Raw genomic sequence first — 17432 nt, 5'->3', positions numbered from 1 at the left:
GGCAAATTCAGGGGAGGTAAGCTTTATTTAGAGCATGCCTTATTCTTGTGCAAATTATATTTTTAAATGTCACGATTCAACCGACTTCCTGTCTAGGGTTAGCAAAAATAAAGGAAATTAATGCGCCTAGCATCTCCACACCAGGGAAATTCCCCAATTGGCAATCCTCCCTGAATGCTACAGAGGAAGAGTTAGATGCAAAGATTCAGGCTAGTAGCTATAATTCTTCACTTTCTAATCCCGGCGGGTGGTTATTGTGGCCAGGGGACACAAATGGGTGTCAGGCGCGTTTTGTGAATTTCTCAGGAGGTTTCAAGATTAACCGGCCAGACCCTTGCTTTGTCTCGGGTCAACACATAGGTATAGTTACTACATACAGTGTGGGTAAACTGTGCCAACAGTGGTTACAGACAAATACCTTAGCAGCAGCTAAGGAACATCTTAACACTCTTTCTGAAGATGTAGACTTGCAGAACTTTTTGTTAGGTCCAAGAAAGTCATGCTCAAAAAGATTGATCTATGCCATTTGCAATGAGATCTGGAAGCTTTCTCAAATAGAAGCTGCTGCACGTTTAAGGCAGATAGACAAAGAAAATTTGGAAAAGGCTTTAGCTGTTGTCGACAATGGCATGAACACCCTGACCAACAGGACATATTCCCTAAATGACATAGGGCCTCATTCTCACCCTGGCGGTAATTACCGCCAGGGCGGAGGTCGGCGGTAGCACCGCCAACAGGCTGGCGGTGCTCCGCCGGGCATTCTGACCGCGGCGGTACAGCCGCGGCCAGAAGCGGAAAGCCGGCGGGCTACCGCCGACTTTCCGCTGCCCGTCTGAATCCTCCATGGCGGCGGAGCGCGCTCCGCCGCCATGGGGATTCAGACACCCCCTACCGCCATCCTGTTCATGGCGGTAGGGGGTGCCGCGGGGCATGGGCATGGCAGGGGCCCCCCGTAAGAGGGCCCCAAAAAGTATTTCAGTGTCTGCCCAGCAGACACTGAAATACGTGACGGGTGCAACTGCACCCGTCGCACCTTCCCACTCCGCCGGCTCAATTCTGAGCCGGCATCCTAGTGGGAAGGTTGATTTGCCCTGGGCTGGCGGGCGGCCTTTTGGCGGCCGCCCGCCAGCCCAGTGCAAATGTCAGAATCACTGCCGCGGTCTTTCGACCGCGGTGCGGTGTTCCGACGGCGGTACCTTGGCGGACGGCCTCCGCCGTCCGCCAAGGTCAGAATGACCGCCATACTGTCATCTGCGATTGACATCATTCAGAATGACATGTCCCTTTGACACCATGGGCAAAGTCAGCTGCGTTCCATCATGCAGTTAGGTTGGATATTACAGGTTTGGAAAATGGCCATGTTCTATGGCAATACATTAACAGTAGTGACTTGTTTGCTGCTTTTGATTTATCAAGGGAACAGCCGACAATGGTTAAAAGGGAAAGGGGTTTCACCATGCTTCATACTGAAAAATTAGAAAAGTTGCCTTTCACGGTCGCAGAGAGTCCATCGACAGTATGGCTTGTACATGACATTATAAATTTGCCCATTTCCACTTTTCATTTTTCGAAATGCTTGAAACATCTTGCAGTGGGCAGATACGAGTGGCTAGGAGATAGTTACATTAAAGAAGATTGGGAGTTGCCCTTTCTGTATAAATGTTTGAACGGCGAAACAGAGGTCTTTCTTAGCGGAAGCGAATGCAAGACTACTGTTAGTCATTCAATGATTTGCAAGCAGGTGTCCCTTCATGGCCTTTGCAATGAAGGGGTCACAAACATGGCCTGTTTTCTGAAGGGTACTCCAGACCCTTTGATTCGCCCGGCATTTCATATACTTTCTAATGTAAGTTATGTGGTTCTAAATGAACAAAGCTGTTGCGGTATAAGACGAGGAATTGCCTACGCAATTCAGTCTCTAAGGTCCTAACCTGTTGCAGGCATGTTTTATTCTCACCCCAGACAAGAGATTAGAGTAGCAGAAATGCGACTTCACATTGATACTGCAAATGTAAATTATGACAAGCTGAGAAGACTAAAGGCGCTCCTGTTCCAGAAACAAGTTGCATTAACTTCGGCTAGAGAGACGTATGCCCTCCAGATAGCAAGATCATCCGCCGAATTACAATCCCTACTAAATACCAACTTCCCCAAACACTTTGGAGAGCTGGAATCCAGAATATTCAATGCTTCGAGCACTACAGGGATTGTGCATTTCTTTAAGGCTATCAGGTCTGGATTTGTGCCCATCTTCCACACTGTCTTCGGAGTCATTCCTTCAGCCATCCATTCACTCTTTTCAAGTGTCTTTGGCGGATTCCCAGTGTCTTTGGCATAGATCAGCAGGATACTACTGCTGTTGTTTCTGATACGCAGTGGTTGTGCCTTCCCAGCAAAGCGGAGTAATGGAGCTAGTGCTGTGATCGCATGGTACAGTTCTTTGGTGCTCCGTTGCTGGAAGAACTGGAGCGTGACTGGTCATTGTCATTCCGAACAGTCCTATGATGTATGCAGCCTGTCTTTCACTGCACCTGGTGCCACTTTTGACATCTCTCTACGGTGTGCCTTGCTGTTCCGCCAGTTCCTCCTGTGGACCAAGAACTGCTGATGTCCCCACTGAGGGTTCATTCACGGTTGTGCCCCTTGAGACTAAGGCTGATTCGCGAGGCCACTGAAGAGCCGCCCTTGGTGGATATCTTGGCTCTCTTTGGCACTATGAATGCTGCTGCTGATGACTATGCACTACTGCTCTGTGGATCCATCTGCCAATCCTGTCATCGATCTAACATGTGATGACGTGGCCTCTTTCCTGAGTGCCCTTCCATTTGATGGCTTCAAAGACATTCTTCAAGATCATGACTACTGTGAATTCAAATTGTCAAATTTTCCCAACATTGCCTTTAACTTTGGCCTGCTGTGCTTGTCATGTTCGACATTGAGTCTCTTTGTATGTTTTAGCTATTTCTTAACAAGGTTTTTAGTTATATTTTAGTTATCCTTTTAAATATGGTTTTAGCCTGTTTCAGCCCAGAGCAATTTTAGCTTGGGTTAATTTGCTTTCTCTGATGCCATCATTATGGCATCATACTTGTTCCGGCAATGTAGAGGGTGTAGTGAATCCTATCTAGTTTTAATGGGAAGCAGGAGTTGGCTCATCCTTATGGCTTTGAGGCCTGTTCCCCCACCACCCAGTGACTTTTAACCTACTTAGCTTGCTCTGTTTTAGCACATTTATTTGATTATTTCTTCCAACATGGCTGCCATGTTTATAGTTAGGAAGATGTTCTAGTTTCACATTATCAGTGCCACTTTGCTAAGGCGGCGTAATCAGTGTCAAAGATCAATAAGATACGTAGGATTTTCACATCATGTTCTTTCCCATTTTTGTGTGACAGTAACATAATGAAAGTTTTCGGGATTTGTTTATATCATTTCTGCCCCAAGCATGTCTTCTTATCTATTGTCTGGGACTGCGTCAGGGGCCCTACCAGATCTGTATAAATACATCTCACTCAGAAAAGATAATCAGAGAGATTCCTACCAGATGCCATCAACGCTATCTATGATACACGTCACCTTGATGCTGACCCAGCCTTCGTGTTTCCGCAGGTTCTGATCTAGAGACCTCATTCCAAGGTAGCAAAGGTTGGGGGGCTATCCTCATTGACTTGGTACTGGCAGATTAGGTTTATCACACCAGCTCTCTTCAGGTTATGATAGGGTGTTAGGGCATATTACACATCTTATGTCATTGCATGTTATTGCAAGATGGTGCGGGGGTCTTTGTATTAATGACTCTCATTTTCACAATTCTGTTTCTTACATTATTCATTATCCTAATCATTGCAGCCCATTCAATTTATTGTAGATTGCAGTCTTGATAGTTAAACCTATTGATTACTCTACTGCATCTCATTCATTGCCTGTGTGTGAATGAGACATGTTGCTCATGTGAGAAAAGGGTAATCTCAATTTAACCAAGACCCTCCCTGAGATGTCGCCCTCTTGAGTCCATGCGTAAAGGGTGCCACAACTCACCTTTTACTTTTTGGGTTTTTGGTGAGGCACTGCTAGTGAGGGTTGTGCCGACAGTTGTAGGACTGGCCTAGTCACCTACAAATAACAATGCTATCATCCTTAAACCAGCAGTCTTGACTAGAGCAAGAGTCTAACTACGACAGTTGTGTGTTGGCCGTTGTAGTGATGCGTGTAGTTGTGCTGGGTGAGTGTGTGTAGGTCAGAGTGTAGTTGTGTTGGTTGTTGTGGTTGTGTTGTGTGTGGGCGTAGTGTCACTAGTGTTTGTATGTTGTGTCATGGATGTATGGCAATTTATGTTTTTGGCATGTACATGTTGTGATGGAATGATACTAGATCATAGTGTGTATGTGGTGTGTTGTGCAGTGCAGGGGAACACTCCTGGCTAGGGTACAGTGTGTGTGTGTGTGACTTACCTCTCTTCCATAGCCGCTGCCATTGTATGCTGTCCATTGGGTCCTGAAAAGGCCTCCCTCCATCAGCAATCTGCCGCCAGTACACCGCCTGCAGAACTGTAACATCTAAATATAGTTGGTGGGAACCTACCCGCCCGGTGGCTAGGGAAAGCACTCCATTGTGGCAGTCGGCGGCTCAGCCTCAATACATCTAAATATGGTGGTCAGAACTCCTTTTACTTGACGGTATCCTCGGGTCTGCCGTCGCGGTGGATTGGTGTTAATACAGTTAAGATCTAAATCAGGCCCTATGTCTTTAAGGTTACAGTAATTACAACTCAATAACTCTTTTTCTTTGCACTAATAAGAATCATAATTTACTGTGTTGTGCAATAAAACTAAGAAGTGTTTCCTACCCTGTTTAAGGACATTGGGTTGCTAGGAAGCATCAGTATTGTTCTATTTAAGTTATTTGCCACAGGTATTACTTAAATTTAAGTATTTTATTGAAAGCAAATATTGGCAAAGTTTAGGCAGCAGCATATGTTTCCTTTTTTCTTTTCCTTATTTCTATCTTGTGTCCTATACTTCCAATAAAAACGTTTTAAAAATAACTAACCATCACACTACTTGTCAGAACCAAACCAATTGACTTTGTAAATACTTACTTTTCCCTAATATTTTGAGTTAGGATCCCTAGCTGCACAACACATTAAATAGCAGTGTGGTGTTTTTGTTTAGCATAGTATCACTTTTTCCATCAGTACTGTGTTTTAGAAGGACTAGGTTGAATTTAATGGGACAATGTTCAAAGGATAAAAACTGCGGTAATAGATTTTTTTTACATAGACTTACTTGTAAAATCCAGTTGCTGACAGGCTCACGCGGTCCACATATGCTGCAGATACCTAAAAAAGAATATACTTCTTTTTTTAATGTTGATAGATTAATATGAAATGTTCATGACAATAACAAGAGAATGTAGTATTCCATCCTCTTATCATGTAAATAGAATTATGCATGCATAGTGTATAGTTCAGTAGCATCAGGCCCTGTAATAATGCACATAGATAATTACAAGCTAGCCATTTGGCATCATAAAATAATTCTCCTTTGGATACTGTCACTGGTTTGTACCCCTGTATCTACGTGCTCACCACATGATACAGCCAAAAGCTTTCAGCTGACATGTAAAACGGGGACATGCATATTCACCTCATGTGTGGCCTTGAAGACCTCTCCTGAAAGGGTTCACCAAGCAAGTACCAAAGAGTACATATGTGTGTCTTGTTTGATTTTGCCTCTATTTTGACTACATTTCAAAAGGTTTAACATGTTACTTCTAGAATTGTCAAATCCAATGATTACACGGTTTTCGCTCGAATTAACACTGCAAGTTGAATGATAATTTCACACCAATTGCGGGTTTTTCCGTGTAAAAATTATAATTGTTATATAGGACCCAGGTGTGAGTTTTGCAAGATGGTGTTAACATTCAGTTTTACAATACAGTAAAACCAAAACCGCCTGTGATACTCCTTTGGCCATGTGTGTGAAATGGGGAAATGTAATTGTCCTGGTGAAGTGCATTGAAGGTGGAAGATATCACTGGTATTCTGGGGATGAGAGGTGGAGTGGGGTTGAAAAAAGCAGGAATGCTGGAAGGGCTCAGTTACTTAGGTTATTATGAGTGTAACAGAGAGATGTTCAATCTTCTTCAGAACTTCAAGGGGTTAGGTGTGATGCAAAAGGAAAGCAGAAATAAGTTTATGAATGAGGAGCCCTAGTATTGGATGTACCTTTCCTCATAACGTTTATACTCAATTGGTTCAACGGGGGTATTCTAGTAGGCTTAATGGATGCATGACATTAGAAAGCTTTGTGTCACTGAGACTCTTCAATTGGATGTACAATTTTTCCTAAAGCTAATTCATACCATTTATCGGTTCACAGTTGTGATCTGACTGTACTAATCCAAAGAGGATGTGGGCTACGTGGCTCTTTACACTCTGTTGTTTGTTCAGGATGTAGGCTGGATGCTCATCATCAAGTACATCACAGAAAGGAGGTGGAACATGACTCTGTAAGAAGAAATGTGATCATGTGGAACAGCAGTACGAGGTCTTCTTGTGGGCAGTCATCATTTGAAGCCCAAAGGACAATGCATTGTCAATGGTTAGCTCGTGTTTGTGACCATTGCTTGGTTGAAAAGGGGCTGATGTAGCAGGTGGGGTTGTGTACAGCAATGGTACTAGGTTCACAGGGCAAACTAGCAGAACTCGGTCGAGTGTTCAGAAGGAAGTAGCTTATTTTTATTCACATCTGGCTGTGCAAGAGACAACTAGCAACTCCACTCTGTAGTTCAGATACATGTGATAACTGATTTCAAAGCTGATATGGGTAGGACAAAAACGAAATATATGCACTAAAGTGGATTACCAACATACCTGATCCCTGAGGCACTGAAAATTGGATATGGGATATTAGTGGTAGATGATAGGAAGGAAACTTTCTTCCCCTGCTAGAAATACTTAGAAGTAAAGAAGGAAAACACTTTGTGATGGCAGTTGACACCTTTGGGTGGCGTAGAATGATTTGCTGATCTACTGTATTGAAGGTCACTGAGAGGTCAAGCTGAATCACAGTGCAAACAAGTGCCAGGTTTCAGGAAGTGAACAATAATTCCCAAACACCACTAATTTAGTTTCTGGGCATCTGTGTGGGGCGAGGGTGAAGCTAAACAGCAAGGAACTCAACTGCCATTACTTTTGAGTTGCTAGGAATTTACCATTCAGGGAAGACACATGTTGGGAGAGAGGTTTGATACGGACTCAAGACCTGCCAGAGATTCTTAGGTATTGGGGTTGTTAGAAATGGGGTCTCTGGTTGGCATTCAGCTTGCACTCTGTCCAACCAGGGACCCTCACTCTAGTCAGGGTAAGGGAGATACACAGCTCAGATAACCTCTGCTCACCCCCTTGGTGGCTTGGCACAAGCAGTCAGGCTTATCTCAGAGGTAATGTGTAATTTATTTGTACAATCCCACAAAGTAACACAGTGAAAGCACCACAAAAGCACTGAACACCAATAGCCAATATTATTATGAGTAAAACAAGACCAAATCGACAAAAATCCAACATGCACAAGCAAAGTTATGAATTTTCGGAGATTAAACTATAATATAGCGCTTAGAAACACAAATGCCTCAATTTGGTGTTATCAGAGTGTTGTGACGGAATCGTTCCCAACAATCTGACGCCCATGGCACCAGTCATGGAGTCGCACGGACCCCCAGATACAGTACCTTCTTGCTGTGGAGCACGGGAGATGAGGCGGCGTTGGTGCAAAGTGTCGGGTCTTTATGCTCCAGCGGGGTTGATGTCAGGCGGATTAAGGAGAGGTGGGGTGTCCTCATGGGATTGCGGTCACACCACCGGGCTCCAGGTGCGGCCGCAGAGTCGGGTGTCACGGACGTCGGTGACATGGCACTCAGGACTCACAAAGTCACGGGATGTCAGCGGGCTGTGGCGGTGTCAGGTCTGCAAGGTCAGTCGGGGTCATCGCACTCCAGTGGGGACCACTGCTTCAGTTGCAGGCAGTGTTGCGGGATCAGGCAGCTGCATCAGTCCGGGTGTCGGTGCACTTCATTTGTCTTGGTCTTCAACCAGGTTTCACTCCCAAAGGCCCAGAAACTAGTATAGGCACCACCTGGCAGGTTAGGGTCCACAACAAGTGAACCCAGAGGCTGGTAGGTGAAGTCTTGCTGTCCCTGAGACTTCTTAACAGGAGGCAAGCTCAGTCCAGGCCCTTGGAGAAACTGCACTAGAAGGATATACAGCAAAGTCCAGTCTTTGTCCTCTCTAAGGTGAAGCAGCATCTGCAGGGCAACCCAGCAAAGCACACACAGCAAAGGGGGAGTACTCCTCCTCCAGCTCTTCAGCTGTTCTCCTTGGCAGAGGTTCCTCTTGATCCAGAAGTGTTCTAAAAGTCTGGGGTTTTGGGTCCACTACTTATACCTATTTCTGCCTTTGAAGTAGGCAAACTTCAAAGTAAAGTCTCTTTTGCTGACAAGATCCTGCCTTGCCCAGGCCTGGCACCAGACACACACCAGGGGATTAAAGACTGCATTGTGTGAGGACAGGCACAGCCCTTTCAGGTGCAGGTGTCAGCTCCTCCCTCCCCACTGTAGCCCTGGAGACTCATCAGGATATGCATGACACTCCCCAGCTCCCTTTGTGTCACTGTCTAGAAGGAATTCACAAACAGCCCAACTGTCAGTATGATCCAGACGTGGATTCCACAGGTAGGCAGGGACACAGAATGGTTATGCAAGAACTTGCCCACTTTCTAAAAGTGGCAGTTCAATCAGAGAATCTGAAAACCTAACTATAAAATGTATTTTTAAATTGTGAGTTCAGAGTCCATATCTCTATCTGCTCCCAATGGGAAACTACACTTAAAAGATATTTAAAGGCATTCCCCATTTTAACCTATGGGAGAGATAGGCCTTGCAATAGTAAAGACCGAATTTGGCAGTATTTCACTCTCAGGACATGTAAAACACATCAGTACATGCCCTACCTTTTAAATACACGGCACACTGCCGAAAGGGCTACCTGGTGCCTACCTCTGGGGTGCCTTGCATGCACAAAGAAAGAAGGTTTGGGCCTGACAAGTGGGAACACTTGCCAGGTTGAATTGGCAGTTGAAAATGCACACACCGACACTGCAGTGGCAGGACTGAGCCATGTTTACAGAGCTACTCATGTGGATGGCACAATCAGTGCTGCAGGCCTACTGGTAGCATTTGCTTTATAGGCCCTGGGCACCTCTAGTCACTTTACTAGGGACTTACGAGTAATCCAAATATGCTAATCATGGAAAAGTCAATTACCAATACAATTTACACGGGGATCACTTGCACCTTAGCACTGGTCAGCAATGGTAAAGTGCCCAGAGTACCAAAACCAACAAAAGTGAAGTCCAGCACGCAGTCAAAAATACAGGAAGCAGAGGCAAAAAGATAGGGGAACCACGCCAAGGATGCCAGGTCTAACAGGGGTGATGATGGCATACTCCAAATAAAGAGGGAATTCTTTGTGGTGCCATGATTCTTTGATGAGTTGAAACAAAAGAGGAGCAATCCCTCACAGACCACGCTTAGGGCCAGATTTACAAGGCCCTAATACCTCTTAGCGCCACACTAGCGTCATTTTTGTACGCTAATGTGGCGTTAAGGAGGCCCTTCTCCTTCGCCTTATTTACAAAGTGGTGCACATTGTGCCATATTGTATGCAAGGGGGGGGGGCGTTCACCCATAGGGAGGCCTGTAAAAATGGTGCAGTGAAATCTACATTTCACTGCGCCATTTATAGTGTCATTCTCAGTGCTTGCTCAGAGCAGGCGTTAAAATGATGTGCCCATTAGTTTAAATGGGCCTCCCTTTACTTTACAGGATTAGTGCCACAATTTATGGTGCTAATCCTGCAAAGTACCACAATAGCGTCATAAATGTTGACGCTAATGTCCTAAAGTGTGCCATGGTGCTCTGTATTGTAAATACGGCTCACAAATTAGAGGGGTGCAAGGAGGCGCAAGAAAGTGGCGCATCCCAGCTGATGTGCCACTTTCTTGTAAATCTGGCCCCTAGTCCCTTTTGAGTCATAGATACCTGCAGTATGAGCATAGAATGGTCCATATGGAAATGCTTGATTCATGGAAGAAGTTTGGTCTTGAAGGAGGCCATCTGCATGTCTTTCCTATAGAATTGTTGGGAGGAGACTGAGTGTGGCGTCCATGGAGGGCAATGCCAACTACCAAAACAATCAGCTCCTTTTCTTTGTGGAATTAGTATTTAGTTTCTGTCCTTTAATATGATGGCCAGTGACTGATGATTGTTTTGGATAGAAAAACCTTGAAGATTTGTCAAAAATAAATGTAATGCTAAATGCTCATGGCTTCTTTTTCATTTTTAATATTTCAATGCAAACTGAATATAATGTTTGGAAGTGGCCACATAGTGGTAAACTCTGATTCTGTCATTCTAGGATAGGTTTGATTATACGGCAGCATCGGTAGATGGTGCCAGAGTACTCCTGTAAACTGCAAATGTGGACCCACTGCCCAGACAAAGGTGTGGCAAGTAGTCATTGTGCCTAACAGTGCAAAGCCCTTGCACTCTTGGCAGTTACATCTGTGTCTGTGTACCTTGCATTTCTATGTGGACCAGTCTCTGGATTAGGAATGGGTTTGTGACAAGATTTAAATTAAATGTATGTTAAAAATGTACCTGTCTAATACATTTGATGCAGTCATAAGACATAGGCCCATATTTATACTTTTTTAGCGCTGCATTTGCGTAATTTTTTGACGCGAAAGCGGCGCAAACTTACAAAAATACAATTGTGGCCCATATTTATACTTTTTTAGCACCCCATTTGCGCTGCTTTTTTAAACAAAATCGGTGCAAACTTACAAAATACAATGCTATTTTGTAAGTTTGCACCGCTTTTGCGTCAAAGAATGATGCTAATACAGAGCTAAAAAAGTATAAATATGGGCCTGTATTTTGTAAGTTTGCGTCGCTTTTACGTTAAAAAGCGGCGCAAATGCAGCGCTAAAAAAGTATAAATACGGGCCATATTGTTGCTGCTTTCTGGGGTAGTGTTTCTGGTTTGACAAAATGCATATTCTTGGTTTCTGTTGTTTTGATCTTTCACCTCCTCCTTTTGTTATGGTTTAAACAAGTTCTGCCTGCTCCGATTTACATGTTAGCATTTTCTAGTACCAGTCAATCCTAAATATGACTATTCTTTGGTTTTGTAAAGTAGTTATTAATTCCTAAAAATAAACTTACCCATTCTTCCCAGGTTCCATTGGGGTTGGAAGACTTGAATGGTTCCAGCCTCTGCAAAATAGTCTGACAGGCATTCTAAAGAAAGAGAGAAGATATGGGCAACACGTGCATATAATTATCACATTCAGGAGCTCGAATCCATCATACAAGAACAGGAATCAACCATACAAGAGCATGCATCTATCTAAAAGAGGGTCACAGAACAGAGAGATGCATTTAAGAGAATATGCACTCTACAATTATAGGTCTATTTTGAGAAAGCTTTTTCAGTAAAACATGCAAGCAAGTGATTGGCTCATATGTGGGCACAGAATAAACCTTGATGCATTTGAGTGAAGATATGGTAGGCTTCCAATTGTTGGAATTGCTACAGACCTTCTGAGTTTGTTGGGAAGCTGATCATATACTTAACTATCTGATGAGCTCGATGGATACACCCGAGTGATGACTGCAGGGGTTCAGCTAATTTCTGACGAGTTAGGGGCAGCAGAGGCAACTAGGAATTTATTTTCTGAGAGGTAGTCACTTGCTGGGCGTTTCATAGTTTGTTGCTGTTTCCTATAGTGTTATCTGACCTATAACTTTTACAGCATTGTTCAGTGTTTCAGATGGGTGCCGATTATAAGCATTTCCTTACGGTAGTCACCATTGGAGCAAAGGGCATGTGATCTTGCCATTTAAAAAGCACATTGGCAGACTACCACCCATTTACTTCCATACAGCTTCTTAAAAACCCTACAGCCTGATTTAGAGCTTGGCAGACGGACTACTCTGTCACAAATGTGACGGATATCCCGTTTGCTGTATTACAATTCTCAAAGGATTTAATGGGATCATAATGCGGGAGAAGGGATATCCGTCACATTTGTGAGGGAGTAACCCCATCTGCCAAACTCTAAATCAGGCCCTTAGTCTTTATTTGCATACAGCATCTCAGAAGTTTTTGCCTGCAAACAGGTGTTTTGTCTATGCTGCCAGTACACCAGCAAACTTCATCAGGGCTAGAAGCTGTTCCTGTGATCATAGTACTCCAGGTCAGATCGTTGGAGCAGTTTCCATCGAGGCTGGGCTAATAGCATCTGTGGGACACCACATTTACTTTCTATTGGATTTTAGGTTCTGTTGTACTGCATAGTTGAATACTTTGGGCTTCTACTACCTACTGAGGATTTGGCTCTAGCCATGGCATAGACGAAACTAGTGTTTGCAGGCAAAGACTTCTTAGGCACTCTATGTAAATAAAGAGTAAGGACCACATCTACAAAGCATTTTTCTAGTTGCAAATGGGGCGATTCACAGAACCAGTCTGTTTGTGACTAGAAAAATGCTTTTTGGGATGTACAAAACCCAAATTGTGAATTGGTAACTTGTTACCGAATCGCAATTTGGGTTTTGCAATTTGTTATTAGGAAGGGCTATGTTCAGGGTGTCCCTTTTAAATACCGAATCTGAATGGTATGTATGATTGTTTTGTGACCGTGAATGCTATCGCAAAACAATTGCACCGAACAGCAATTTCAAATGGGTGTTTACCCATTCGCAAATGGGAAGGGGTCCACATGAGACCCCCTCCCCTTTGTGAAAGATAGCGAAAATATTTTTTTAGATCAGGCAATGGTCCCAAGGGCCACTGGCGTACTCTGAAGAAATGAAAAGAAAACTTTTCAATTTTCTTTTTGAAATGCATCCTGTTTTCCTTTAAAGAAAAGGGGTTGCATTTTTTTTTAAAACGGCTTTATTGAAAAGCAGTCACAGGCATGGTGGTCTGCTGTCCCCATCAGGCCACCATGCCTGTGTGAGCTGGTCATTCCCAAAGGGATTGCAGATTGAGACCTACCTCATGAATATTAATGAGGTAGGTCATTTGCGACCCCATTAGGAATCCCTAAATGTGACTGAGACACATTTGTACATTTTATTTTGCGAGTCTCTAACTGCAATTCACAATGAATCACATTTAGAGACTCGCAAAATAAAATTGTCGTACATCTGGCCTTAAGATCTTTAAGATGATGTATGAAAATAAAGAACTTTGATGGAAGATTTACAACGGAACTCTACTGTGGAGTAATTTTGGAGTGCTTGAAATATTTGGTTTGCTTTGGACTTGGTCCTACAGAAGAAGAACTGGTGGCTCTTCTCTCTTTCGAGCACCCATTACAAATTGGATCTATTCGATTTCATACCAGTGGGAAGCAAGATGGCGCTCGTGTAAGCTGCTGCACTGTGGCTCAGTTGTTCCCTACTTCTGTGAACCGTAGAGAGACGCTACACTCAACTGTGTCCGGCCTCTCATGTAGATGAGGGGATACTGTGATGAGAACGGAGACTGGGACTCTCGGCCCCAAGGGAGGGAGCGTGGATTCAAGGTGGCAATAGTTACCACTACCCTGCTCCGTAGTCTGCATTTGTGCTGGGCTTGGCAGGCCCGGCAGTCTAGCAGCTCCCTCTGGCTTTGGTTCTGCGGACACTCATTGGTTCAGCATGGCAACTACTGCAAGAGGCGGCCATCAACGATGCCACCAAAGTTAGTACGTGGCTCCCGGGAGCAGACGGAGGATGGGCTAACAGGAGCCGGGAGGCCTGATGGCTCCTGCTCAAAACCGGAATGTGGGAGCAGCGACCACAGGCTGAAATTGGGCATAAGGAAATTGGAAGTTCAGCAGGCTGGTAAAAACTTGGAGAGGCTGAAAGGTCTGGAGGTAAATAACGTGAGTCATGGTCCAGCACCTCAGCCCTCCTTTGAAGATTTTTTTGGTGGTGGCTGGTGGTCAGTGTCAACAACCGACTCTCTCTAGCACTCAGGAGTTGCAGCCCCTGCTGGCTCATGTGCCCCTGGTAAAGGATGTATTGGTCAGTCTGGTCTTGCAACAACCACTACAAGGGATATTTATTTGAATCTTCTGACAAACACAACAGCTGGATCTTAATGCTCAGGCACAGGTGGTGTAGCAGGGTCACAGCAGACGGGCCTGTCTTGTCAATCCTGCTCAACTGTGAAGTCACATGTTAGTACAAACCCTATTGTAATGAGTGGAGAGGGGGGCATCTCAGGATATGCAGGCATGGTAATGGCAGAATTTAACCTGGCAGCTGCTCCTCCTGCTACACCTCTGCCTATTAATCCCCAGCCATTGATACCACCTTCAATAGAGGAGCCCTCATCAAGTCTCCCAACAGCATCCCCCAACACACACACACCATCAGTTCCCTCTATGCCTAATCTAGCAAATCTGGGTTTAGGAGGGGGCCAAAGACTCTTGAAACTCCAGGTCTACTCAGTTAGGGAATATCAGACATAGTGAGGGATGTCCCGACTTCTCTCCCGATGGACATTGACATCATCAATGCTGGTATAGAGCCAGAGACTAAACCTAGCCTCTATGAAGGCATTTCTGGAGAAGGCACTGGAGGGCTCAAGGTACCAGATGACTCCCTTGACCTTGCGGATAGGTTATTTTCATGCACAGAGGGCTCAGAGGTCTCTGGACCGGAATATGCAGAACTGGATACCAGCTCCTTAGTATACAATAATAGTGCTAGTACTCCACTGAAGAGATTACCACCATAGTTAAAAGATCAAATCATCAAAAGAGGGGGGAAAAGCTGAAATGATCTTATCGGCAGGGCAGGAAGCCACCAATCTCTGCACTTATAAGGGACACCTCCACTTCTCGAAAGATTTACCCTGTGCCTCATCAACTCTCTCCTGAGGTGGTTGAGGATCCTTCACTGAGGTTTATGTAGCACTCAATTAAGCAACACCAGCAGGAAACTTGGGCAGACGGGCATAAGGCCAGAATGGCCACAGAGAAAGTACAGGATGCGGTTAGGAAAATCTCTAAAGCTTGTATAGAGATATGAGAGAGAATCACTTCTGTTACAGATTGTACTGAAAAATTAGAGCCAGACCTCGTAAGCATAAAGGGCCATACAGAATCCCAAGCTTTACACCTGTCTGACATTCAATGGAAGTTAGAAGACTTTGAAAATAGGCAGAGACTTAACAACCTTCAGGTTTTGGGTCTAGAAAAAGGCGTTGGCAATGATGCAAATGCTTTTTTTAGTTAAGCTATTCAATGGGGCTTTCCCGGGACGTTCCGCCTGGAATTGGGAGCATGAGATACATAGGGCCCATCGATTCCCCCTTATGCAATGACAGAAGCCAATATAAGATCAAAATGGAGGGCCAGCTAGGCCGATGGCTATCATTGTCTTTTTTGGTAATTTTCTGCTCAGATAAGCGGTATTCGACAAAGAAAGACCTGGCTCCAAGATAAGTTGTGATGGATATACCTTCTTTGTCAGGCCTGACTTTTGTCATGCCACTGTTGAACCAAGATGGAGGCTGAGGCAGTTGATTAAACCCTTTCAGGAAAATGGTGCAGAGGCTTGTCTTATGAATCTGGCTAAAAATTGTTGCTGATAATAAGTTGCAGAATTTTCACATCAGAAATTAAGGCTAAAGATTATATAAATCAGATGAATGTAGGAGCTATTGGCCAGTGAGAAGGCTCTGTAGCAGGCTCCGTCTCCGTCCAGCATCCTTTTTTGCTTGTTTGGCTTGTGTGTGTTTTTTTTCTGTCACAGAATGAGTATGATTTGTAGCTTATGTAAGGATTAAGGATTGATGAATTTATGTCACTCATTGTGGGTAAGCTCGGGTAGTGTGATGCCTAATACATGGGGGTGGGGAGGACGACCGGCACAGGCTTAAACACTTAGGCCTTTGGACTGCTTGCTTCTACAGATTGGGGGTGGGTCGAGACGGTGAGGGGAGGGGCCAAAAGGGTAGTGGGGTTATGGATGAAGGGGAAAGAGTGAGAGTGTGTAGGGGTGGTTGGTGGTCTAACAGTGGAAAGGGGGGGAAAAACACAGGAAGAATATCCGGTAGTAGATGTATGTGCTGCATTTGAGTGACTTTGTTTTTCAGGGAGATGTTTTGTGACATTTGGGCTCATCCTGCATATTTTGCCACTATTACAGATTGTCCCTCTAATATTTTGGATGTACCAGATAAACAGATTTTAATATGACAACTAGAGCTAAACTCTGGGTGGCATCAGTTAATGTATGTAGCCTGAACGATCACAGAAAAAGAAGAAATGTGGCTGAGATGTTGAAGGTGCTCCAGGCATATGTAATTTGTATTCAGGAGACTCACATAGTCGGGTCATGGAGTAATCTGGTGGAATTCTCTGGCTACATACTGATTGCTCATACAACACAAGGAACTACCACTCGAGGTTGGCAATATCAGCCCGCAGAAATTTCTGTGCTATTAAATGCAGTAGAGCACATAAATGTGGTAGATGGACTATCGTAGAGTGCCAGTTGTCTACACATATTTTTATTATATAATCAGTCTACGGTCCGAACATGGACAACCCAAGTATGTTTGATTTCCTGAATTTAGAGCTCCACTTTGTGTCCGGCACCATTGATTTTCAGCAGGGATTTAAATATCAATTTGTGTGGCCAGATTGGTGCCCCCTTATGTGGGTATAAAATTCAAGTCTTTTTGGGCCCTTCAGCATTTAATCTACAATCATGGGCTGATAGAAGTCTGGCAGAAGTTGAAGGCCCCAGATCCTGGGTACACTTTTTTTTCCAGCTTCACATAATACCCATGCACAGCTAGATTACTTTCTGCAGGGACTTTCGTATCACAATCAGCTGGTAGTTGGGATCTCTTTTGAGGGTATGGATGCCTCAGTCTGAATGTGGAAATTTGAAAGAGGGTTATTTTCAAACTTGAAGTATGCTGAGTGTATGAACAGCGGGATCCCTGAATCTGTGGGGAATAACAGAGACTCAGCCAATATTGGGGTGGTATGGGATGCTCTAAAGGCAGTAATAACCCTTAGTTTTAGCATACATTGTCAAAAAACGACATCCGGGATATATCTAGGGAGTTGGCTGAGCTGTAATCCCAGCTTATTCTGGCAACTATATATTCAGTACACAATGCTGATAGTCAAATCAGCTATCAGCGAGAGGGCGGCAAATAAGGTGGCGGAAAAAATGACTTGTTATAAGCAAGAATGCTATGAATATAGTGAGCAGGTGGGTCATTGTTTGGCTTTGAGGACCAGAAAGAGAGCCAAGCAAGGGCAGATTAGGAGAGGGGGGACAAGTACTTACCA

The 17432-nt window shown here is 44.3% G+C and overlaps 1 protein-coding gene across 1 annotated transcript in view; it reads right to left on the bottom strand.

The window, feature by feature from the left end:
- The window catches only part of XDH (xanthine dehydrogenase), a 411630-nt gene that overhangs the window by 59886 nt on the left and 334312 nt on the right, over positions 1-17432 (bottom strand). The window contains exons 31-32 of the mRNA XM_069233805.1: positions 11287-11361; positions 5286-5338 (exon numbers count right to left, since the gene is read on the bottom strand). Coding sequence (XP_069089906.1) covers positions 5286-5338; positions 11287-11361 — 128 coding nt within the window. The remainder of the gene's footprint in view (positions 1-5285; positions 5339-11286; positions 11362-17432) is intronic.

This window comes from Pleurodeles waltl, chromosome 5, assembly GCF_031143425.1.
Source record: "Pleurodeles waltl isolate 20211129_DDA chromosome 5, aPleWal1.hap1.20221129, whole genome shotgun sequence".
NCBI classification, from domain to species: domain Eukaryota; kingdom Metazoa; phylum Chordata; class Amphibia; order Caudata; family Salamandridae; genus Pleurodeles; species Pleurodeles waltl.
Note: the sequence above shows the minus strand (reverse complement) of the source record. Positions and strands in the feature narration are given on the sequence as shown.